The 27,197-nt window shown below is 45.2% G+C and overlaps 1 protein-coding gene across 2 annotated transcripts in view; it reads right to left on the bottom strand.

Moving 5' to 3' along the window:
• LOC141133109 (chromaffin granule amine transporter-like) overlaps positions 1 to 25,527 on the bottom strand; it is an 88,250-nt gene extending 62,723 nt beyond the window's left edge. Inside the window, exons 1-5 of one of the 2 annotated variants that reach the window (XM_073622254.1) lie at positions 25,463 to 25,527; positions 25,206 to 25,340; positions 13,940 to 14,072; positions 13,414 to 13,750; positions 13,256 to 13,314 (exon numbers count right to left, since the gene is read on the bottom strand). In XM_073622254.1, coding sequence (XP_073478355.1) covers positions 13,256 to 13,314; positions 13,414 to 13,750; positions 13,940 to 14,072; positions 25,206 to 25,289 — 613 coding nt within the window. In that variant the 5' untranslated portion in view covers positions 25,290 to 25,340; positions 25,463 to 25,527. The other variant, XM_073622253.1, reaches the window with a different exon arrangement.
• Between the last annotated feature and the right edge of the window lie 1,670 nt (positions 25,528 to 27,197).

Raw genomic sequence — 27,197 nt, forward strand, 5'->3', positions numbered from 1 at the left:
CGGGATGGGAGCAAGGCAGGCCAGGAGCGGGACCATCAGTGCTGTTTGGACTGGAGGGACCACCTGGCTTGGAGAGAGACTGTCACTGTGACTCAGGAGGGGACGTGTCGTGTCGGTAATCTGTACTGCTGCACACTGCTGTCAGTATCACTGTGAGAGTCAATTTCATGTGTGTGCCACCCATTCTAATTTCTTGCCCTCCTGTCCCTGAGCTACCTACTTACCATATCAAAAATAAAATAATAAATATGTTTTTTCCCTTATTATCTATCTTAAATCACATTGCTAATTACATATTGTACTTGTTTGTAGCCTAAATAGTGAAATTTGTACTTAAAACTGTCATTTTGTAACTTTTGGAAATGCCAGTAAAAACTTGGCTGTGCCAGTAAATTTTGGGTGTCGTGTCAGTAAATTTCAATCTGTTAGGTTGGCAACACTGCTGTAGATATGTTAAATAAAGCCAAAAGCTAACCACAATGGCATTTGAAATCACATTTATTTTGATTGGACTTTTTTATGGCATGGTCTGTGTAATCAGACCCATTCTTATTGTGTAACACAACTGCAAAGTGTCAAATACAAGGACATAACTATAGTTGTAGCAGTTGATGCAGCTGCTATGGTGCCTTGAGGTCTGGGGGCCCAGCACTGTCTAGCTACACAGTTATTCGTACAGGTAGCGTAAAATTAGAATTTGGCAAATACATTAGTTATGATCCTCACTAATTGTGAGTTATTGGGTATATCTACTGTACACTGTTGACCCCGTCTGGTTCCAAAATATGAAGATCAACAATACCAACACGATTGACAGTCCAAACTGTTTTTTGATTAGCATTTTGTTAATCGGCTCTGGGACACTGTCATGTTTTTCATTTAATCCAACACTGATGGATCAAACAGTCATGAGCCCTGAGCATTGCTGCAGCCACAGTCATCCTGATCTTTTTTCAGATGTCTGATCAAATATCAAAGTTATATTTTTAACATTACTTTTAGAATTGGATTAAGTTCAATTTTATAGAAGAAAAAAAACAATATGTTTATTAATCCAAGTTTTTGCTTTTAATGAATCACACCTAATCAGTAGTGCCTAATGTGTCTAGTACCAAAATCTAGTAGACAAAATCAGAATTTTAACATAAATCCAAACCACAACTGAATGACATTTAGTTTGCAAAAACATTGTGCAGCATGAAAGATTTTTTTTTCTTTTTTCTTAGAAAATACTGTTTTCAATTTTTTTCATCCTTTCTGCTGATCTCCTCCAGCCTCTTTTAACCACTGTCAGTCTACATGCACTTGCTGAAGCATTGCTCTGGATTGGAAGTACATGTGATGGGGTGTAACATTCTGTAAAATCCATTCTACACAGGTAATGCAGGGACAAGGTCCCATTACTACCTCCAGCAACCAGAGGTTTACACAGGAAATAATGGCAAACATTTCAGAAGTGCATAATTCCTTCACCAAATGAAACACACATAATGATGAATTAACATTAACTAGAACTAGAAGCATCAACAGTAATTAAGCACTTAACCACTTGCCTACTGGGCACTTAAACCCCCTTCCTGCCCAGACCAATTTTCAGCTTTCAGCGCTGTCACTCTTTGAATGACAATTGTGCGGTCATGCTACAGTTTACCCAAATGAAATTTTTATCATTTTTTTCACACAGATAGAGCTTTCTTTTGGTGGTATTTAATTGCTGCTGGGTTTTTTATTTTTTGCTAAATAAAACAAAAAAAAACTGTTTCATAATTCGTTGTAAAATTTTGAAAACAGGTCATTTTTCTACTTCACTGATGTGCGCTGATTAGGCTGCACTGATGGGCACTGATAGGATGCGCTGATGGGCACTGATAGTCGGCACTGATAGGCACTGATAAGGCAGCACTAATGGGCACTGATAGGTGGCACTGATAAGCAATGATAAGGCAGCACTGATAGGTGGCACTGATGTTTGGCACTAATGGGTGGCACTGAAGGGCACTGATAGGTGGCACTGATAAGCAGCACTGATGGGCACTGATGGGCACTGGTAGGTGACACTGATAGGCAGCACTGACCTGTGGCACTGATTATTAGCCAATGATGGGCATTGATTGGCAGCACTGGTGGGCATTGATGGGTGGCACTGTGGGCACTGGTAGGTGGCACAGTGGGCACTGGGACTGATGTCCCTCTGACAGAAGCGGGTGATTGGCTTTTTTTTCCCCTCCCGCTGACAGCATGAGGAAAAAAAAATATCAATTACTGAGCTTCTGTTTACATCACGTGATCAGCCGTCATTGGCTGACAGCTGATCACGTGGTAAGGGGCCGGGATCGACCCCTTACACGGATCTGCGATCAGCCAAGTCTCATAGACTCCATGATCCCTGAGCGCGCTGCGTGCGACCCGCATCCCCGTTAATGACCAGGCAATTTCTTTGCGATACAGCACTGCGCCGCTTTAACTGACAATTGCGAGGTTGTGCGATGTTGTACCCAACAAAATTTATGTTCTTTTTCCCCACAAATAGAGCTTTCTTTTGGTGGTATTAGATCACATATGCGGTTTATATTTTTTGCGCTATTAACAAAAAAAGAGCTTCAATTTTAAAATAAACCTCAATATTTTTTACTTTTTGCTATAATAAATATCCAAAATAAATAGATACATTTTTTCATCAGTTTAGGCCAATATATATTCTTCTACATATTTTCTGGTAAAAAAAATTTGCAGTAAGCGTATATTGATTGGTTTGCGCAAAAGTTATAGCGTCTACAAAATAGGGGATAGATTTATGGCATTTTTAAAATGTATTTATTTATTTACTAGTAATGGCGGTGATCAGCGATTTTTAGTGGGACTGCAGCATTGCGGAGGACAGATCGGACACTTTTGACACTTTTTTGGGACCGGTGGCATTTATACAGCGATCAGAGCTAAAAATAGCCACTGATTACTGTATAAATGGCACTGACAAGGAAGGGGTTTACACTAGGGGGCAATCAAGGAGTTAAGTGTTCCCTAGAGAGGCGTTTCTAACTGTGGGGGCAGTGTACTGACTGGAGGAGGAGAGGGATCGCTGTTCCTGATCACTGGGAACAGCAGATCTCTGTTTGCTCCCCTGTCAGAACGTTTACACACACAGATCCTCAGTCTGGCTCTCTGTGGAGTGATTGCAGGTGGCTGGTGAACATCGTGGCCGCCGGCCACGTGCAGCAGCTCCGGCGTCACGTGCGCACGCCCCCTATCGCTCTTAAAGCGCCCGACGTACACCTATGGCGATTTGCGCAGCCATGCCAACCTGCCGCAGTATAATGAGGGCGGCTGGTCGGCAAGCGGTTAAAAAGTATCAAACAACTGGGGTTTAGGGCTACAAATGCTGGGGGGGGGGGGGTTTCAAAGTGATTTTGCAACAAAATAAAGCATGGAGATAATGATGGATGGGTGCAGGGCCGATCCTAGGGTCACAGACGCCTGGGTGCAGAAATATTTCTGGGGCCCCCACGTGGGCGTGGTCATCTTACCAACTCCTCCTCTTTACAAATGTTACTATGGCAACGACTCAAACATAAAGATGCTCCCCTAAGAAGTCTTCGTTACCCTAGGATCCTCCCATGATCTTTTAACAATAAAGAAAATAAAGGAAGAGCGTACACTAATGAGACCTGGAGGGGAGTCTCTCTGATGCACACAGAGAGGGCGTCTGTTAGAGAGTCTGTTAGAAAGAGCCCCCAGACATAGTACAGGAGATGGTCAGAGATAGTAGACATGATACAAGAGACGATCAGAGACTGCAATCATAGTACAGGAGATGGTCAGAGACTGCAGACATAATACAGAAGATGGTCAGAGACTGCAGACATGGTACAGGAGATGGTCAGAGACTGCAGACATACTACAGGAGATGGTCAGAGACTGCAGACATACTACATTAGATGGTCAGAGACTGCAGACATACTACATTAGATGGTCAGAGACTGCAGACATGATACAAGAGATGGTCAGAGACTGCAGACATGATACAAGAGATGGTCAAAGACTGCAGACATGATACAAGAGATGGTCAGAGAATGCGGACATATTACAGGAGATGGTCAGAGATTGCAGACATACTACAGGAGACGGTCAGAGACTGGAGATATAATACAGGAGATGGTCAGAGACTGCAGACATAGTACAGGAGACGGTCAGAGACTGCAGACATGATACAAGAGATGGTCAGAGACTGCAGACATGTTACAAGAGATGGTCAGAGACTGCAGACATTTTACAAGAGATGGTCAGAGACGGCAGACATAATACAGGAGATGGTCAGAGACTGCAGACATACTACAGGAGACGGTCAGAGACTGGAGATATAATACAGGAGATGGTCAGAGACTGCAGACATACTACAGGGGATGGTCAGAGACTGCAGAAATACTACAGGAGATGGTCAGAGACTGCAGACATACTACAGGAGATGGCCAGAGACTGCAGACATGTTACAAGAGATGGTCAGAGACTGCAGACATAGTACAGGAGATGGTCAGAGACTGCAGACATGTTACAAGAGATGGTCAGAGACTACAGTTCCTATGGATAGATAATGGCCGATCGGCCCTCTCACCTGACCCAGCGATACAGCAACAACGGTTCCTCTGATCAGGAGATTGCTCACTCTGAATTGCCCGTGGCGACTCCGCTGGGTAGCACCCAGATCTGTATTCTGGCAATGACTCCATTCCTTTCTCCGCCAGGGATGGCGCTAGGCTGTGTGGCTTTCCCTCTGGTGGCGCAGGGCAGCGGGATTCTCTCTCTGATGGTGTTCTCTCAGCACTGTCCTCTCCCTCTGGAGTGTACTTCCCTGAAAGCTTTCCCAGGCTCCTGGCTCTCTCTCTCTCTCTCTCTCCCATTCAGCTGAGCATGCTGTGTGGGCTGCAGTTTCCATGTTACAGTGGGGCTGCCAGTCCTCGGGACTACATATCCCACAATCCTCTTCTTTGCTCCATTTTTTTTTCTTCCCTGGCCGATATGAAGGCAGGGGAAGAAGCATAATGCGCCGCTCAATAGTACAGCAGCGCATGTGAAGAGGAGAGGGAGACGGGTGTCGCCCGGTGCAGTAAAACATGGTATCATCCCCCCTCCACCAACTATAGTTGCCCCTCAGTACAGACCCCCCCTCCACTAAGTATAGACCCCCCTCCGTCAGTGCAGACCCCCCACTAAGTATAAACCCCTCCCTCAGTACAGACCCCCCAGGACAAAACACCCCCCTCTATCAGTATAGGCCCCCCTCAGGACAAACCACCCCCCTCCATTAGTACAGAACCACCCCCCTCCATTAGTACAGACCCCCGCAGAACAAACCACCCCCTCTACATTAGTACAGAACCACCCCTCCCACATTAGTACAGACCCCCCTGAACAAACCACCCCCCTCCATTAGTACAGACCCCCCCTCAGGACAAACCACCCCCCCTCCATTAGTACAGACTCCCTCAGGACAAACCACCTCCCTCCATTAGTACAGAACCACCCCCAACTATTAGTACAGACCCCCCCAAAACAAACCACCTCCCTCCATTAGTACAGACCCCCCAGGACAAACCACCCCCCTCCATTAGTACAGACCCCCCCAGAACTAACCACTCCCCCTCCATTAGTACAGACCCCCAGAACAAACCACCCCCCTCCATTAGTACAGACCCCCAGAACAAACCACCCCCTCCATTAGTACAGACCCCCCAGGACAAACCATCCCCCCCTTCATTAGTACAGACCCCCCAGGACAAACCACCCCCTCCATTACTATAGACCCCCCAGGACAAACCACCCTCCTCCATTATTACAGACCCCCCAGGACAAATTACCCCCCCTTCATTAGTACAGGCCCCCCAGAACAAACCACCCCCCTCCATTAGCACAGACCCCCCTTAAAAACCACCCCCCTACATTAGTACAGACCCCACCAGAACAAACCACCCCCTTCATTAGTACAGCCCCCCCCAGAACAAGCCACCCCCCCACCATTAGTACAGACCCCCCAGGACAAACCACCCCCCCTCCATTAGTACAGACCCCTCCAGGACAAACCACCCCCCCTCCATTAGTACAGACCCCCCCAGGACAAACCACCCCCCTCCATTAGAACAGACCCCCCCAGGACAATCCACCCCCTCACCATTAGTACAGACCCCCCAGGACAAACCACCCCCCTCCATTAGTATAGACCCCCCTGGACAAACCACCCACCCCTTTATTAGTACCAACCCCCCAGGACTAACCACCCCCCCTCCATTAGTATAGACCCCCCAGAACAAACCACCCCCCCTCCATTAGTACAGACCCCCCCAGGACAAACCACCCCCCCTCCATTAGTATAGACCCCCCTGGACAAACCACCCACCCCTTCATTAGTACCGACCCCCCAGAACAAACCACCCCCCTCCATTAGTACAGACCCCCCCAGAACAAACAACCCCTCCCTCCATTAGTACGGACCCCCCAGGACAAACCCCCCCTCCATTAGTATACACCCCCCTCCATTAGTATAGACCCCCCCTAGGACAACCCCCCTCCACTAAGTATAGACCCCCCTCCGTCAGTGCAGACCCCCCACTAAGTATAAAACTCTTCCTCAGTACAGACCCCCCCAGGACAAAACACCCCCCTCTATCAGTATAGACCCCCCTCAGGACAAACCACCCCCCTCCATTAGTACAGAACCACCCCCTCCATTAGTACAGACACCCGCAGAACAAACCACCCCCTCTACATTAGTACAGAACCACCCCTCCTACATTAGTACAGACCCCCCCCTGAACAAACCACCCCCCTCCATTAGTACAGACCCCCCTCAGGACAAACCACCCCCCTCCATTAGTACAGACCCCCTCAGGACAAACCACCTCCCTCCATTAGTACAGAACCACCCCCCTCCATTAGTACAGACCCCCCCAAAACAAACCACCCCCTCCATTAGTACAGACCCCCCCAGGACAAACCACCCCCCTCCATTAGTACAGACCCCCCCCAGGACTAACCACTCCCCCTCCATTAGTACAGACCCCCCAGAACAAACCACCCCCCTCCATTAGTACAGACCCCCCTGGACAAACCACCCCTCTCCATTAGTACAGACCCCCCCAGGACAAACCACCCCCCTTCATTAGTACAGACCCCCCAGAACAAACCACCCCCCTCCATTAGTACAGACCCCCCTTAAAAACCACCCCCCCTACATTAGTACAGACCCCCAGGACAAACCACCCCCCCTCCATTAGTACAGACCCCCCAGAACAAACCACCCCCCTCCATTAGTACAGACCCCCAGAACAAACCACCCCCCATTAGTACAGACCCCCCCAGAACAAACCACCCCCCCACCATTAGTATAGACCCCCCAGGACAAACCACCCCCCTCCATTAGTATAGACCCCCCAGGACAAACCACCCTCCTCCATTCGTACAGACCCCCCAGGACAAACCACCCCCCCTTCATTAGTACAGACCCCCCAGAACAAACCACCCCCCTCCATTAGTACAGACCTCCCCTACAAAACCACCCCCTACATTAGTACAGACCCCCAGAACAGACCACCCGCCTTCATTAGTACAGACCCCCCCAGAACAAACCACCCCCCCATTAGTACAGACCCCCCAGAACAAACCACCCCCCACCATTAGTACAGACCCCCCAGGACAAACCACCCCCCCTCCATTAGTACAGACCCCTCCAGGACAAACCACCCCCCCTCCATTAGTACAGACCCCCCAGGACAAACCACCCCCCCTCTATTAGTACAGACCCCCCAGGACAAACCACCCCCTCACCATTAGTACAGACCCCCCAGGACAAACCACCCCCCTCCAATAGTATAGATCCCCCTGGACAAACCACCCACCCCTTCATTAGTACCAACCCCCAGGACTAACCACCCCCCCTCCATTAGTATAGACCCCCCAGAACAAACCACCCCCCCTCCATTAGTACAGACCCCCCAGGACAAATCACTCCCCTCCATTAGTACAGACCCCCCCAGGACAAACCACCCCCCCTCCATTAGTATAGACCCCCCTGGACAAACCACCCACCCCTTCATTAGTACCGACCCCCCAGAACAAACCACCCCCCTCCATTAGTACAGACCCCCCCAGAACAAACCACTCCTCCCTCCATTAGTACAGACCCCCCCCACGACAAACCCCCTACTCCATTAGTATAGACCCCCCCTCCATTAGTATAGACCCCCCTAGGACAACCCCCCTCCATTAGTATAGACTCCCCCAGGACAACCCCCCCTCCATTAGCATAGACCCCCCCAGGACAACCCCCCCTCCATTAGTATATACCCCCCCAGGACAACCCCCCCTCCATTAGTATAGACCCCCCAGGACAACCCCCTCTCCATTAGTACAGACCCCCCCAGGACACCCCCCCTCCATTAGTATAGACCCCCCCAGGACAGCCCCCCCTCCATTAGTATAGACCCCCCCAGGACAACCCCCCCTCCATTAGTATAGACCCCCGACAAACCCCCCCTCCATTGAGCTAATTAAAAAACACCCTGGAGAACAGAGCATGTCAGGCTTGGGCAGCAGGAGGGAGTTGCACACAGGATAAGGAGAACTGGAACACGGGCACGGACCGCCCCCCCCCCCCAGTGACGTCACTGCGTGGCTGGTCTCTCTGCACACAGAGACACAGCTGCTCCGATCTCCAGCTATCTCCGCTCTCCTCCTCTGACAGGAGGAGGGAGGGGGGATGGGCTTCGGCAAAAAACAAAGCGGCGGCGGCTGCGGTGACTGGCGGAGAGAGCCGCCTACTACGGACAAGGAGAGGAGGAGGAGGGAGGGGAGCACTCTGGCGCTGCAGCGCCCCCACCTCTGTGGTGCCCGGGTGCACTGCATCCGTCCAGGATCGGCCCTGGATGGGTGAGTTTGCTTTAAATATTAAAAATTAATAATACAGTGTTTCCAGTTTGTGGTGCTCAGATACAGTTTAGTTCTGCTTTAAGTTGGCATGTAGAGGCTGGTTCAGTTTAAGAGTAGGGCTGGGGAAAAAATCGATTTGAATCTTGAATCGAGTTGAGAGGTCAAATCAATTCAAATTTTCAGCAAATCGATTTTTTAGATTTTTTTTTTCACCAGGACCGGCGCTGACACTGCGAGGCCGGACACCGCGGACTAGGCCGAAGCCGGGGCTTCGCCTAAAAACTCCTGCTCGCAGCTCCTCAGGACCGACGCGGTGTCCATCAAAAAAAAAAAAAAACTAGATTTGAATCGTGAATCGAGTTTTTTTTTTTTAAATTGCAGATTTTTTTTTTGGAGAAAACTGCCCAGCTCTATTTAAGAGCATCTACCCATAACTGAAATGTCAGTTTTAGGTATATGAACCATTTAAGCTTATATGCTTTAGACTTCCTACAGCTGGCCCAAAGCTCTTAAAAAATGGATATTGGACATTTATCTTAACCCCAACATGCATGGTCAGTGGATTGGCATGATCTGGGAAGGAACTGTATTTGTAAGCACCCGTTTAGTCATCACTAGTTATAGGTAAATATGCCAAAACTTGATTATGCCATAAATGTAATCTGTGAAAGCACCAGGGATGGGGTTTGTATCAAAATTACAAATTTTAATGTAAAATCTACTTGAAAGTTACCACAAACCTTTGTAAATGTACAGTAACATATGCAAGAATCTAATTAGTTATGATGTCACATCTTTGGTACTCCTTTAGGATATGAACTATGTACCGTATATGCAGAGGCATTTTCACTGTAATGTTTAGTATGACTTGATCTAGCTACCACAAGGTGTCTGCTCTTTCCTTTGCCTTACTAAACAACCATCAAATTGCCAGGACTTTCAATATGGGGACCTACAGTGCCTTGAAAAAGTATTCATACCCCTTGAAATTTTCCACATTTTACCATATTACAACTAAAAGCGTAAATGTTTATTCAGATTTTATGTGATAGACCAACACAAAGTGGCACATAATTGTGACGTGGAAGTACAATAATAAATGGTTTTCAAATTTTTTTACAAATAAATATTTGAAAAGTGTGGCGTGCATTTGTATTCAACCCCCTTTACTCTAATACCCTTAACTAAAACTCATTGCCTTCAGAAGTCACCTAATTAGTAAATAGAGAACACCTGTGTATAATTTAATCTAAAGTATATATACAACTATTCTGTGAAGCTCTCATAGGTTTGTTAGAGATCCTTAGTGAACAAACAGCATCATGAAGGCCAATGAACACACCAGACAGGTCAGGGATAAAGTTGTGGTGAAGTTTAAAGCAGGGTTAGGTTATAAAAAAATATCCCAAGCTTTGAACATCTCACGGAGCATTGTTCAATCCATCATTCGAAAATGGAAAGAGTATGGCACAACTGCAAACCTACCAAGACATGGCTGTCCACCTAAACTGACAGGCCAGCCAAGGAGAGCATTATTCAGAGAAGCAGCCAAGAGACCCATGGTAACTCTGGAGGAGCTGCAGAGATCCACAGCTCAGGTGGGAGAATCTGTCCACAGGACAACTATTAGTTGTGCACTTCACAAATCTGGTCTTTATGGAAGAGTGGCAAGAAGAAAGCCATTGTTGAAAGAAAGCCATAAGAAGTTCCGTTTGCAGTTTGTGAGAAGCCATGTGGGGGACACAGAAAACATGTGGAAGAAGGTGCTCTGGTCAGATGAGACCAAAATTGAACTTTTTGGCCTAAAAGCAAAACGCTATGTGTGGCAGAAAACTAACACTGCACATCACCCTGAACACACCATCCTCACCATGAAATATGGTGGTGGCAGAATAATGTTGTAGGGATGCTTTTCTTCAGCAGGGACAGGAAAGCTGGTCAGAGTTGATGGGAAGATGGATGGAGCCAAATACAGCGCAATCTTAGAAGAAAACCTGTTAGAGTCTGCAAAAGACTTGAGACTGGGGTGGAGGTTCACCTTCCAGCAGGGCAATGACCCAAAACATACAGCCAGAGCTACAATGGAATGGTTTAGACCAAAGTATATTCAGGTGTTAGAATGGCCCAGTCAAAGTCCAGACCTAAATCCAATTGAGAATCTGTGGTAAGACTTGAAAATGAATTTATAAAAAATTTTGAAAACTATTTATCCTTTGCCTTCCACTTCACAATTATGTGCCAATTTGTGTTGGTCTATCACTTAAAATCCCAATAAAATACATTTTCGTTTTTGGTTGTAACATGACAAAATATAGAACATTTCAATGGGTCTGAATACTTTTTGAAGGCAATGTATGTTCAGCCTCTTTACCTCTTACAAATTACTTTTGTGTGTCTTAGCAGCTAATCTCCAAGCTGAGTATTGTCACAGTGGGAGGGTGGGGGAACTGCCTTAGCCGTGTGCTTTTCATTTGACAAAATTGAAACTTGAATTGGACTTGGGGTGCAGGAAGGAGGCCCTTCACAGTACCTAACAATGGGGATGTAAGTGGTGTTGCGCAATTTCTCAGTGAATATTATAGTGAAAATATACCAACAATCTGTGTGTTCAATAATAAACAATACAAATGTTCAAACAATCCAAAGGCAAACAATAGTGATATCACAAAAATATGTATGTATAATGTCCAATGAACTGATATATATCAAGTGCTAAATTTTATACGGTGCTCTGTTCTCCTTTAGAATAGTCCAAAATACTCTCTGTGCCTCCACCAACACCTCAGTGCTCACAGAATTCTCACTTCATAGCCGCATATAAAGAGCCTAAAGCCTCATACACACGCTTAGATCTTTGGACGGCCGAACGCCCGTTTTTTGTAGCATGCTAGTCTCGAAAGTGAAGAGGTTACTCACAATACGAAAATTTTCGTACGACAGAATACAACGTCAGTAGTGATGTAATGTGTTGAATAGTTTTGTATGTATTCTTTTGTTTCTGAGCATGCCTAGTCTTGCTCTTACGATTTTTTTCAGACGAAAACCGTACTAATGAAACGAAAATGGGACGCTGAGTAAAAAACGTATAACTTTTTTTATAGTCTGCACATCCAGCTTTTGTCTGAGGAAAGGGCTGTCGAAAGCCTCGTACTAACGATCTGAAAATCGGCAGACAGCTCGTCATACTAATTTTTCCATCCAATTTTCGTATCGTGTGTACGGGCCTTTAGACCCCATGCACACTATTAGATTTTCTGCAGATTTTTGTGTTCCGATTTACCAAAACAATGTAGTGCAAGGGCCTGCCTAAATGCATACAAATTGCAACTCTTATGCTGCGTACAGATGATCGGAGTTTCCAACAACCAAACCGTGGATTTTTTTCAGACGGATGTTGGCTCAAACTTGCCTTGCATACACACAGTCACACAAATGTTGTCGGAAATTCCAAATGTCAAGAACGCGGTGACGTACAACACGTACGATGAGACGAGAAAAATGAAGTTCAATAGCCAGTGGGGCTCTTCTGCTTGATTCCGAGCATGCGTGGAATTTTGTGTGTTGGAATTGTGTATACCCGCTTGGAATTTCCGACAACAAGTCTTGTTGTCGGAGAATTTGAGAACCAGCTCTGAAACAGTTGTTGTCGGAAATTCTGACAGCAAATGTCCGATGGAGCATACACGCGGTCGGAATTTCTGTCAACAAGCTCACATTGAACATTTGTTGTCGGAAATTCCGATCGTCTGTATGCGGCATTCAAGTTTGACCTCATATTACATGGTTTTGGTAAATCTCAAGACAAAGATCTGCAAAAAATTTAATAGTGTGTATGGGACTTAATTAAGATCAGGTTCCAGTAAGGGACTGGTGTTCCTCCCTCACAGTATCCTTCTTCTTAGCTCCTCCTTATGGGATCCCAGATCCAAGCTCCGAGGATCTCACTAATGACTCCAATTCCATATGTGCAAATGAAATAGACAATGGCCTCCCATAGTTTAAAAATGTGAACACATGTATCTGTGAACACATTAGGTATTGCAGTATTTCCTTTGAGTCACCTTTTCATTCATTTACTATTTATAGTTGTTTCTACTTTTATTTTTGCTTATTCAACACATTATAGCGCAGGGGACAACTAGTAATAACACTTTCACAGTACCTGCCTTTGCACGGGCAGATGTTTCTATTATTTTATCTGCTGACTGTCACATTTTTGTGTTTGCACTTCTAGCAAGAAAAAAAAAAACTCCCACCAGCACCCCTTTCACTAGTTATAAGATAATGAGCCACTTGAGACTTTTTTAATATGCACATGTAAGTCATGCAATTTACTCACTGATAGTAGACAGGAACATGATGACAAATCCACAGAATAAAGGCGTATCATATCCTACCCTATGAAAAACAAAAAATAATTAAATATTAAAGTGAGGCAAACATTTGTCTAGTCACAAACAGGCCTTTTTGTGTTAGACTGACCACATACAGCCATACCTGTTGGTTATCAGCCCTACTAAAGGGTTCACCAGGAGCTGTAATATTGCTTTGGAGGCAAACAGTAAACCAACTTGTACATTCTCATCCTCTAATACACTCTTTTCCCTTGTACAAGTCTCATTCTTTGGAGGTCCTTGGATCTTGTCATTGGTCCCTTGAGAATGAGGATTACGATGATGCTCTGGATCTCCACTGGATATGGAAGAATTGTCAAATAAAGAGTAAATGTATTCAAATGAAGAATTGGTAGCAGATTGAGAAGAAGTCAGCTGGACTATAGATGTATTTCCATTCACGTGTTCTTTTTCATACAAAAAGCTTGGGATGATGGGCACTAAAGAAAGAAATGTTACAGATGAGTAGATAAAAAAAAACTACTCATACTTTATTTATTGTTTTGAACCAGCAGTACTCACTGTAATTTTGTTAAAATGGTCACCTTTATTTATAACAAAGGAAATTGCAAATGCAATGTCTAATTCCATATTATTGATCAGAGGGTCAGCTGGATCTCCAAACATACCTACAACTGTGAACAGCATATTGTCCAGTAGTAGACCCACAGACACCACCACAAGGACCACCTCCCGGGACCCTCTCTTCTCTTTTAACCACTTGCAGAGATTACACTTCATCTTGGCAAGACGGAAAGCTCCCTGCAAAGGTAAAAATGAACAATTACATTTATAAAAATTAGGTCTTAGAAAGGATGATGTCAAATAGCAATGTGGCACAGATCCCTTTATTAACAGAAAAGCTTATTGGCACTATTACAGCATAGAAATGCATGGACATTACTATAGGAGAAAGCAATTATATTCCAAAAATACTGCATTAAGCATTTTTTTAAAGGGAATAAAAAGTAATTTTGTGCATATTTTCTTTGTTTATTATAGTCTGGACTAATAACGTTTTAAAAAAAGATATTTTTAATAGGATAGATAAAACAAAATGGCAAATTAATATTTGATATATACAACCAGCAGGTGGAGCTCTCAACTGATTTTCATTTATTTTGCAGCTTCTATTTACTTCCTGTTGTGAAAAGCATATTTAAAGTGCTTAATAGTCCAAGCTGACGTTTACACACAAATTAATCTGCCAAAGCAGTGACCCCCCCCCCCCACACTGCCCATCCCTCCATAGGGCTCTGTATGAATTCTGCAATAACAGATATAAAACAGATATAAAAGTATAAACTGGTATAAATCTTTGTAGCAGCTTAAATATGTCTTAATTCCTACTCACATGTAAAAATATACCCAAGAGGGTTAAAAAGGCCTAGTGTATTACCACCAAAACCATTTATTAAAAACACACAACAGTGTTATACTCACAAAACTGGAATAAAATCAAGCTTATCAAGTAAACAGCTGAAGCAGGTGAGACAGGTATCTCATTTGATGCCACATGGTGGAAAAGTTTACGCGTTTCGAGGGACAGTCCCCCTTCCTCAGAGCCAACCCAAGTAGTGAGCCACCATTTGAGTGTTTGCACTAGGCGTTTGTGAACTTGCATCACATTAGAAAACTAGGACTGCAAGTTGTCAAATCAACATTTCATGGAAAGGATATTCAGTCACATATACCATTCCGGTTTTCACAAGGTTTTTCAGTATACTATAGGGTGTATATGGGGAACAGGTATTTGTCAGAGAAGTGGAATAGATCCCAGTACAGCCACCCAGCCCTATGTTCCTTTAGATAACTTCATTTTGCTTTGCCAATACAGGCCTGAGCAACAAGGTCACTCTAATGATGACCCCCACATCAGTTTATACTTACACTCTCCTTGCTCTCCAATGAAGGAAACAATGTGACTTACCTGGTACTTCTGGATATGGTAGAACACATGATTCACTCCGCTACCTCCAAGGTGAAAGTACTGATGCTTTACCAGTGGATAATCAGGCACCCAGTGCTGTCCCATGGGGGAAAGCAGAGAGAGGCTTCTTTTCAAAGCTTCCATAGATGAAAGGAGTAGCTGTACAGATAAGACGCAGGTTCACTGGAATCATGGTAGAGCCATGTCAGTACTATTAGGGCTCGTTCACACGGGCGGCAGGGGGTGGTAAAAGCAAGAGGTTGAGCTATAGCTGCAGCAAAATTAAATGGCATGTTGCATTCGGTGCTGTGGGTCAGCATTCTGACCTGTCACCACCTGTTAAAAGCTCTCTGCAAAGCAATCCACCGTGGAGAGTTCTTTAAAGAAGCGGCAACTAAAGCCGCGTGTATGAACGAGTTCTTAAAGGCTTGTGTGCATGGGCACTTGTTTGATTTTCCTCCAAATGAAAATAAATATGAATGCAAAAGGAACTCAGAAGCAGCTTTGCTGAATCTCAAAAAGATCTCAGGACAAACTAAGTTCGGCACATGTACACATGTCCTAAATGAGTGGTTGTAAACTTAAAAGATATAGGTGACCCCAACTGCAGCCGTATCATTACATCATTACACGTACAGTAATGTTCAGCATATGTAATGCTATATGCAGGGCTTTTTTTCTCAGAAAATAGGTGCAGGAACTTAACCATGACCCCCCAAAGCCCCCTCCCCTTCACACACACACCCTCCATAGCTCATCAATTAGTGGCTGTGGTCAAATTTCACTAACAGTGGGAGGGTCTCAAGAGGCATTAAATACCAGGAGTGCATTACATACAAAGTGCAGAGTTTGGAGGGGGGGGGGGTGTGTGTTAACACAGAGAGTACAGAGTTCGGGGGTGCGCTATGTACAGAGTGCAGAGTTCAGCCTTCTTCCACAGCTGCTTACCTCTGCATCCCCCATCCACATTTCACTTTCACCCTTCTTCGGCTCTGACTTCTCTAATCAACCCTCAACCCCCCCTCCACTGCCTCTACCTTCTCCCCCGCTCCCTAAAAGCTCCACCATTGTCCACATGTTTTACTTTTGCTGCTGTATTAAGCTGAAGCACCCAGCCAGCTCTAGTACCCAGCCAGATGCCGACACTCCGGGGGGGAGTGTCGGCATCTGCACTGCACCCCAGGCACCTGCATCTCCCTTGTACCCATCCTGCACTCAGTGGGAGCCGCTCAGGAGATCAGATCTCTGGGAGCTGTTGGGAGACAAGCTGTCACTTATGTAGCGCCCACCTACTTAGGTGTGTGCTAAATTAGTCAGTTAGGAATAGTGTCAGGTAAAGTTGCCAGTGTTTTACCCCGTTGGTGTAAGCTGGTTGATTAATGTGGTTGGGAGATTTGTAAGAATAGAGGAAGGTGTGGTCACCTACACTCTGCCCTGTAAGATTTCCATCACTTTCTCTGAAATGTTCTGGAAAGTGGGTGGAATGAAGGAGAAGAGTGGCAGGTAGTTTTTGGAGACCCCTCTGAACCAATCGTTGTTTTGCTTGGGCAGAGGCGGGACTGTTATAAAAGCTAAGGTCACATGCTCCTAGGGAGGAGGTTGTTGGACATGAGAAGTTGATCCAGAGAAGAAGCAAGAATGTGACCCTCAGGGGTCCAGGCTTGAAGGCCTGGGGGTGTAATGCTCTCAGTGCTGGATAGCACAAGAACTTTAGCCGGAAGGCCTGAGGGTTCAGAGACCTCAGCGCTGGATGGTTCGTCCACAAGAAGTCACCTAAAGAAACTCCAGGAGTCATGGACCAAACATTACCGGCTGGGATGGTTCTGGACATGCGGAACAGGAAGTAGCTACTAAAGGGATGAAGTAGATCGGGGTGCACCCAGACTTTTCCTGAACTGGCCAGGGAGGATCGCAGGAGTCAACATAGGCAGGTGAGGCCTGGTACTTCTAGCATCCAATACCAAGTGTCTTTCAGAGAGGCATCGGTCAGTTCGCTAAGGGAAGAGGTTATAATTACTATTACAGGAACCAAAGATTTAGAGGCAGCTCATACTTCCTGGAGATACAGACTGTACATATTGCACATTCTTTCCTATCATGCTTAAAGGAAAAGAATAACGTTTAATGTTCAACTGTTCTGGACTGTCTCCTGATATGTTAATCGTGCGGGGGGAGGAGAACGGAACCACACCAACAGAAAGGAATGAACTACCAGCAGCTCCTACGGAGGTAGTGCGCTACACTTATAAACACAAAAGCCGGAATTCTGTGTTTACAAGTGTTAGTGGTAGGCAGGGAGCAGAGGGCCTGAGCCAGAGGTGGTGGAACTGAGTTCCACCAAGTTCCAACTGAAAAAATGCCCTGGCTATATGTGTTGTGACACTGCCACTGCCACTGCCACTGTGTAAATGGGCATAAAAGTGACACCGGATTCTCAAAGCTGCCATTTGAGAAGCTCTGACAGGTTGATTGTGAACTGAGAAAGCAGTGTTTTATGCTTTCTCCAGATTTGGTAGTTCTGGATTGAAGGTTCCAAAGAGTGTTGAGCTGGACAGAACCCTCAATCCGGTGTCTAAGCTTTGCTTGACTCTTGCAGCCTGTGTGAGTGCATAGGTGTGCAGGGTCATTATATGGCAGAATAGAGTATATCTCAGGGCAAGAGCAGGTGGAGCTGGAGGTGCAGTTGCTGCAGCCATGGAGGAGGTGTTTTCCTGTCTGGAGACCAAGGCAATATCCTCGAGACAGCACTCCATGTGGGAAAGGTTTCAGCAGTGGCGAAACTACCAGGGTCGCAGCAGTCGCACCTGCAACTAGGCCCTGGCATTCTGCCGATGTGGGGGCCCCCCGGCATCTCCCCCTGCACCTCTGGCTGTCACTTTAGTATGCAGTGGGGGGAGGTGGGAAGGGGCGATCGGCAGCTCTATGCTGGCCGCGGAATCTCCCTGGGGCTAGTAGTTGTCTTCCCGAGTGCAGTGTATACAGCGGAGAGGGGAGGGGCTTCTGACCCGGGCATGTATCAGTTTCACTGAGGATCTCTGAGGACCCTGATGTAATGAGGGGGGCTCTCTGGGGACCCTGATGTAAGAGGGGGAGACTCTCTGGGGACCCTGATGTAAGAGGGGGAGACTCTCTGGGGACCCTGGTGTAAGAGGGGGGACTCTCTGGGGAACCTGGTGTAAGAGGGGGGCTCTGGGGACCCTGATGTAATGAGGGGGGCACTGGGGACCCTGATGTAATGACAGGGGCTCTGGAGACCTTGATGTAAGGGGGGTCTCTGGGGACCATGATGTAAAAGGGGGTTTCTCTGGGGACCCTGATGTAAGAGGGGGGACTCTCTGGGGACCCTGGTGTAAGAAGGGGGGACTCTCTGGGGACCCTGGTATAAGAGGGGGGCTCTCTGGGGACCCTGATGTAAGGAGGGGGGCTCTGGAGACCCTGATGTAATGAGGGGGGCTCTGGGGACCTTGATGTAAGGGGGGGTCTCTGGGGACCCTGATGTAAGAGGGGGGGCTCTCTGGGGACCCTGATGTAAGAGGGGGTGACTCTCTGGGGACCCTGGTGTAAGAGGGGGGCTCTGGAGACCCTGATGTAAGGAGGGGGGCTCTGGGGACCCTGATGTAAGTGGAGGATCTCTTGGGACCCTGATGTAAGGGGGGATCCGCACTCAGATATGTAACGATATTTTATATACATATATATATATATATATATATATATATATATATATATATATATATATATATATGCCCGCCCAAGCGTATGACTCTCTTTACTTCGCCGCTATGGGCTCTAGACCCAGATCTTCTTGCACCGGGGCCCTGAAGATTCTAGTTACGCCTCTGGGTTCCAGACTATTGGATGAAGAGGGTTGGGCCAGCTGATAGTCTGGAAGATTGTGAGAGTCTGGGAGATTATTGAGGCAACTGGGGAAGAGTCCAGGGAAGCCAAAAGAATCTGTGAGTCTCAGAGGAGTGAGAGCACCTGGGGTGTCAGGAGAACCTCTATCTAGGGGCTAAGAGTGGGCACCTGCAGCAAGGTACTGCAATTAAAGTTGAGTGAGCATAAGAGACAGGTGGTTTGGCATTTTTCATTTGGTGTGAAGGTGAAACCCCTGTGTGATAAATTTGATGCTGTAAGGACTGTCTTTTCGGGTTCCCTAAATTAAAAAGTGGGCTACCAGGTCCTTAACTGTAGTCTCTCTCTGTCATAGACTCACTGTAAAAAGGGCATCAACCACAAGAGCTATCATCCCCCATATCAAAATATATGTAATGATGAGGGCAGACATACAAGGGGAAATAGTGGTTAGAGGCTGCTGACATACTTGAGGTTTGGCTGGAGGCTGCACAAGACAGTGAAAGACTGGGGGTTCCATGAGGCTAGTAGAGATCAATGTTGTTATACCTTTACAAACCAATGCTCCCACTCCACTGGAAACTGCTAGGGTCCAAGGGCCACACAACAAGTACCAGCGGGCCACAGGTTGGGCATCAGGGACCTAAATGCTGGACATACAGTTTAGATGCTCTAGACATGTTTCCTGTGTTCAGCTGCCAAATGTCAGCACATAAAAATACCAGATCTATAGCTCTTTATAACACAAGGACCTGTAAATACAAAGTAAAGCCCACTGCCTTCATACAACCAACCAACATGAAAAGAGATGTACAAAGACAACATGCATAAATGGGATATTGATTTTTCTAATTGACCATTATTGTTTTTTCGGAAGGCAGTGTAATATCTCCCCCAATTTCCTGAAGTAAAAATATGCAACTTCACCACAATTCAAACCTCCTCATGCACACAGACGTTTTTACAGCTGCTTTTTTGAGCTTTTTTGCAGCCTAAAAAGGCCTGTCTATGTTAGTCTATGGCTTCATGCCCACCTAGGCGTTTTTAAGCTGTAAAAAAAAACCCAGGACCAGTGGGTTCTGAAAGACGTTTTTCAGCTGTAAAAACGCTCAAAAACGTCATTCACCAACGTTTTTTAGCGTTTTTGATCCATTGAAAAATTTTGAAAAAAAAAAAACGCTCAAAAACGCTAACGCGGAAAAACGCTCAAAAACGCTAAAAAACGCTATTGCAAAAACGCTGAAAAAAGCTGAAAAAAGTTTTAAAAAAATCACTGCAAAGATACTGGCGTTTTCATAACGTTTTTTTAACAGCCTGTGTGCATGAGGGCGTATAGTTAGTTAGTTGGTGTGAATGAGGCCTTATGCTGAAATGTGGTAAATCTCAGAACTGGAAGGACAGAGATACAGGAAAAACAAGAGGAGCAGCAAGAGAAAACAGCTGAATACACCTAATTAATGCTGTATCTTGGCCTAGGCCGACAAGGCCCAGGCCTAGGGCAGCACTTTGCAGGGGGGCAGCACGGAAAAAGTCCCCGCCGGCTTGCACTGTTTATTTTTTACCATCCCTGTCCCATTGCAGAGATTTCCCTACACTTCCTGCCCCATAGCCAAACAGGAAGTGAGAGGAAATCTATGCAAATTAAGGGAATCCATTGCCCCCCCCCCCCCCCCCAGGCCCTCAGAACTAGTGTCCCCACTCGAAAATTTCAGGGCAGGTCTTAAACAGCAAGGGGTTTGGCCTTGACAGGAAGGGGTGGGTCATATTTAAATTAGGGGGTGCACGAGTTTAGTCAGGCCTAGGGCAGCACAAAACCTAAATACACTACTGCACCTAATGGATTAAGAATGTGGTATGAGTAGCTTTGGAGCAACTACCGGTGAATCATCGTGCTTTTCATTCCAGTTCATTCTCTGGACAGGCTATCTATTTATTAGGATCTTTGGATATTCCTGTTTAGTTTGGGGGTGTTATCAGGTCTCCTCATTGGTGCTGTTGATGTGTTTGTATGCCTCTGTATCTATTGTATCTATACAGTATATTGCACCAAGCACTGATAGGGTTATTATTATTATTTTAGTTTGTGTGTTTATAGAAGGTTGATTGTTGCGCACTATTATTTGTTACACATATTATCTTATCACGGTGCCAGAACACCATAGAATGGTTGCAGCTTAATCATTTGGTTATCTTTTATATATTATATATTTATTTATTCATAAATAAAGAGTGCGCTTTAGTATAACTTTAACATTGCTAAGAATGCTCTTTCAGACTTGATTATGCATGTGTGGCCCTTCCACTGTTTGTTGTTTAATGCATCAAGACCAGTAGATTTCTCCTCATTTAAAATTGTCTGTTGATTAAATAAAGATTGTTTTAGCCCCGTTCACATCGGCGGTAATTGACATTTGGTCGGAGCCTATTGTCGGCAATAGGAGCGTCCCAATCGGTGCAACGCCGACTTTGTGGCACCACACCGATTTTCAAAAGTAGTTCCTGCACTACTTTTGGCGACTTTAGGGGCCAATTTCAATAGAGATCTATGCATGAACCCGCACAGATGTCTTTCAAGTCACCACCAAAGTCGAACTGAAATGCGGCTTTGAAATTATGCGAGTTCAGATGAACTCACACAATTTCAAAGCTGTGCTCAGTGTGAACGAGGGCTACGTTTGCATTTACATTCATTATACAGTATGTTGTAGGCATTCAATAGTCACTACACTAAAGAGCTAACAGTCCACCCAGTACTTGCAAGATTTTTTTGAGCAGGATCCTGGGCAATAAAATTGTGTACACTCATTTAGTAATAAATCATATCTATTTGAATAGATAAGGCAGCAATTCTAAATGAGACATGAAGCATATACTGTACTATATATTGAACATTATCTATACAATCTACAATTCTGCTTGTTTGCAGATCAGAAAAAAAAGCCCTGCAAGATCTATTCATTCTATTTACAGTGCCTTGAAAAAGTATTCATACCACTTGAAATTTTCCAAATTTTGTCATGTTACAACCAAAAACGTAAATGTGTTTTATTGGGAATTTATGTGAGCTATATAGGGGACACAGCAAACATGTGGAAGAAGGTGCTCTGGTCAGATGGGACCAAAATTGAACTTTTTGGCCTAAAAGCAAAACGCTGTGTGTGGTGGAAAACTAACACTTCACATCACCCTGAACACACCATCCCCACTGTGAAACATGGTGGTGGCAGCATCATGTTGTAGGGATTCTTTTCTTCAGCAGAGACAGAGAAGCTGGTCAGAGTTGATGGGAAGGTTGATGGAACCAAATACAGGGCCATCTAATGCCGCGTACACACGACCGGTTTTTCCGTCGGAATTAACTCTGAAGGTTTTTCTGACGGAGTTCCGACGGAGTTCCGCTGAAACTGTCTTGCCTACACACGATCACACCAAAGTCCGACCATTTAGAACGCAATGACGTACAACACGTACGACAGGACTAGAAAAAGGAAGTTCAATAGCGAGTAGCCAATAGCGAGTAGCCAATAGCTGCGTCGCGTACTTGCTTCAGAGCATGCGTTGTTTTTGGTCTGTCGGAACAGCATACAGACGATAGGAACTGATTCCGTCAGAAAGATTTGAAACATGTTCTATTTCTAGGTCCGTCAGAATTAAAAAAAAAAAAAAAAGTCCGATGAGGCATACACACGATCGGAATGTCCGCTGAAATGATTCCGTCGGACTTTTCCTGCCAGAAAGTCCGACCGTGTGTACGCGGCATTAGAAGAAAATCTGTTAGTCTGCAAAAGACTTGAGACTGGGGTGGAGGTTCACCTTCCAGCAGGACAACCACCCTAAACATACAGCCAGAGCTACAATGAAATGGTTTAGATCAAAACATATTCATGTGTTAGAATGGCCCAGTCAAAGTCCAGACCTAAATCCAATTGAGAATCTGTGGCAACACTTGAAAATTGATGTTCACAGACGCTCTCCATCCAATCTGCCAGAACATGAGGGGGCTCAGGTGGGCTGAATACAAACGCACGCCACACTTTTCAGATATTTATTTGTAAAAGAATTTGAAAACCATTTATCATTTTCCTTCCACTTCATAAATGTGCTACTTTGTGTTGGTCTATCACATAAAATCCCAATAAAACACATTTACGTTTTTTGGTTGTAACATGACAAAATGTGGAAAATGTCAAGGGGTATGAATACTTTCTCAAGGCACTGTATACCATGAGCAAATGTAACAATAAACTAAAAATTCCTTTCTTCTTTGTTTGCAGTTACATTATTATGACATTGCCTTATCTGTTTTAACCATAGTTAACTATATATATATATATATATATATATATATATACACACACTATATTTTAATAAAATTTAAGTATATGAGGTATTATAAAGAACCAATAAGACTTTCATTTTTCTTTCATGCATGTCTGTTTGAAATTTACAGTTTCAATATAGATCTCCTAGGATACAAGACATCTCATAATTTGTCAATTTAACATTTTTGTTGTATCCCACCACCAAAAAGGAATCATCCTTCCCTATGTAATCTATTAAAATACTCAAAAACGCTTAATGTAGTATTAAAGCCAAAACTAATAATACATTATATTGCAGCTTACCAATCTTTAGATGTAGTAGCTGCATCCGTTTTCTTATCTTTAGCCTTTTCCCCCCCTCTGTTTTCACCTGGTGATCAGCAGCATTGTCAGTCTGGGGGGGGTGTTGGATGAACTAGCAGATTTAGATACAAATTGAAGCCAAATTCCAGCTCACTTTTTATAATTAGTTACGGCTAATTTTCTTTCCTTTTAGGAAAAAGGTTTTACATGAATAAATGAAAGCTTATCATTGTAAGCACCCCTGTCAGTGTTAAATGGTTTGTCTCATTCATGGAAACTGATACATTCTGCTGGAGAGCTTGTGCTTTTGAAAAACAACAGACTTGCTGGCTGGATCACCAGATGAAAATAGAAGAAAGAAAGCCTAAGAAAGAAAATGAATGCAGCCATCGTATCTAAGAATTGGTAACCTGCAATATGAAGAATATCTGCTTTTGGGTTTAATACTGCTTTAACACTGTCATTGGTGCTTGAAAAAAAACAAAAAAAAAAAAACGAGGCAAATCATTAAATGAAAATTAGATGGTGGAAAGTGTTTCTCTGTCTTATTTCAAAACATTTCAACAAGTGGGCAGTTCTGATTATTGTTTTATCAAAAAATCGAACAGCATAGAGTTTATAAAACATAAAGACATAAAACTATATACACATACATATATCCAAATCAATACCTTTTGTGATTAATGCAATGAATGAAGTACAGCCTACTTCTCAAACTTTAGAATTAAACACAAAAATACTCTGCACTTATATCCTAGTCTGCAGATGCAGGAACTCGAATAACATTAGATTCTATGTATACTCATGCACAGTTCTGTTTTGGCAGGCAGCAGCTCTTCTATAAATTCACACTGCACCCGGTAATATAAGCATGCAAATATCTGGTGTAGTGAGACTTTATAATAGAGCTGCTGGTTTAGGGGGAGGGGACTGTTTTTGGGGTATGCAATAAAGCTAGGGTTAATTAAATAGTTGCATTTGGAGGCTAAAGTATGAGTGCAAAGTATTTATATATATATATATATATATATATATATATATATATATATATATATATATATATTATACACAAAGCATATAGTACTCCAGGATTCATAGCATTCAGTGTTCACAATATTCACAAACCTAAAAATGCCTATAATGATGCCTTCTATAAAGTTGTCAATGGTATGTCTTTGCTAAAATGGAAAAAGTGTACTATAACATTATTTTCATACATTGTACATTCTTTCTTATCATCATTGTTATCTTATTTTATCATCAACTGACATCCACACAATACTAACCGAAGTCTGTATTTTATCAACAAACATGTACGTCCCAAACACATCATAATTTCTTATTGGGTGGTCCATGGCCAAATGAGACAATGTTGTACATAATAATAATAATAATACAATCTTTGATATCATTTTTCAAAAGCATAGTGTCCTTGATTTGAAATGAGTGGCAGCTAAGATTAGAAGAAGAGGAACATGGTCTTACCTTATGAGCTTTTCCTGTAATAATGCCCTTTACCAAGAGAGACTCTGGTCTGTGCCTTGTGTCAATCCAGATGAGAAGGACCATCCAATATCCATCTCAGTGAAAAGCTTCCAGGTTTTGCCCTGCAGTCAGTGCCTGCGTAATGGGAAGACAGGGTTAATAAGGCACTGTGCAGGCTGTTTTCTGTCAACTTTTATCACATCCATCTCTGTACAGTTCATCGTGAGGAGAGAGGTAGACAGAGGGCTGTGACTCACTGTATTTGCTTTCATCTACGTGCTTTCCTAAAGCAGCTGACAAACTCATCTCTTCCCTTTTTTTTAATGCCCGAGGGTGACAGAAGGGGACAGGAAATGTCCATATAGAAAAGGACAGATGGGAGACAGAAGTCTGTTACATATCTGGATGAATATATCAAATATACTCCCATGTCAAAAGATCTTTGGTGTATTTTGTTGGGAGACCCTAGTTGAAGAACTAAGTTGGTTACAGGGTATGCAACCGAAACTAAATATCACGTACTTGGTGACGACTGGAATGTTGTGGAGACCTCTCTTGCACCTCCTTCCCAACATTCCTGAAGGTGGAGACAGAGAGTGTGAGGGCACGGAGTGGCACAAGCAGGGCCGATCCCTGGCGGGTGCTTGGGGTGCAGTGCACCCAGGCACCAGAAAGGTGGGGGCGCTGAAGCGCCAGAGCGCTCCCCTCCCTCCTCCTCTCTGTGTCCAGAGGCGGCGCTCGCCGCAGGTTACCGCCGCCGCTGTGTTTTTCGCTGCTCAAGCCCGTCCCCCCTCCCTCCTCCTGTCAGAGAAGGAGAGTAGCCGCCGGAGATCGAAGCGGCTGGTCTCTGTGTGGAGAGAGACCAGCCGCGCAGTGACGTGGGGGGGGGGCGGTCCGTCTCCGTGCCTGACATGTTCTCCCCCTCTGTCTCTCACTCTCGCCCAAGCCTGTCTCCATCTGCTCTCCACCCAGGCTGCGCAGCTGCACACTGTTCTCTCCTCTCTAACTGCTGCCTGGGTGTTTTTATGTACCCTAATTGAGGGGGGGGGGATTGTCCTGGTTGGTCTCTACTAATAGAGGGGGGTTTGTTCTGGGGGGGTCTGTACTAATGGAGGGGGGTTTGTCCTGGGGGGGTCTGTACTAATGGAGGGGGGGGTTGTCCTGGGGGGGTTTGTCCTGGGGGGGTCTGTACTGATGGAGGGGGTTTGTCCTGGTGGGGGGTCTGTACTAATGAAGGGGGGGTTTGTCCTGGTGGGGGGTCTGTAATAATGAAGGGGGGGTCTATACTACTGAAGGGGGGGTTTGTCCTGGGGGGGTCTGTACTAATGAAGGGGGGGTTGTCCTGGGGGGGTCTGTACTAATGAAGGGGGGTTCTCCTGGGGGGTCTGTACTAATGGAGGGGGGGTTTGTCCTGGGGGGGTCTGTACTAATGGAGGGGGTTTGTCCTGGGGGGGTCTGTACTAATGGAGGGGGGTTGTCCTGGGGGGGATCTGTACTAATGGAGGAGGGGTTTGTCCTGGTGGGGGTCTGTACTAATGGAGGGAGGGTGATTTGTCCTGGGGGGGTCTATACTGATGAAGGGGGGTCTGTACTGAGGGAGGGGTTTATACTTAGTGGGGGGTCTGCACTGACGAAGGGGGTCTATACTTAGTGGAGGGGGGTCTGTACTGAGGGGTGACTATAGTTGGTGGAAGGGGGGATGACATCATGTTATACTGCACCTGGTGACACCAACCCTAGTGACGCCACTGCAGCTGCGGGCTCTTCTTTCCCTCCTCCCTCTCCCTCTCCCTCTTGCGTGCGCTGCTGTACTAGTGAGCGGCGCTGACCAGCGCAGCTGCCCACTATGTTTCTTCCCCCACCTTAATATCAGCCAGGGAAGAAAGAGAATAGAAAAAGGAGCAGAGAAGAGGATTGTGGGACATATAGTCCCGAGGACTGGCAGCCCTACTGTAACACGGAAACTACAGCCCACACAGCATGCTCAGCTGA

The sequence above is a fragment of the Aquarana catesbeiana genome, linkage group LG03 (assembly GCF_042186555.1).
Source record: "Aquarana catesbeiana isolate 2022-GZ linkage group LG03, ASM4218655v1, whole genome shotgun sequence".
Taxonomy (NCBI): Eukaryota; Metazoa; Chordata; class Amphibia; order Anura; family Ranidae; genus Aquarana; species Aquarana catesbeiana.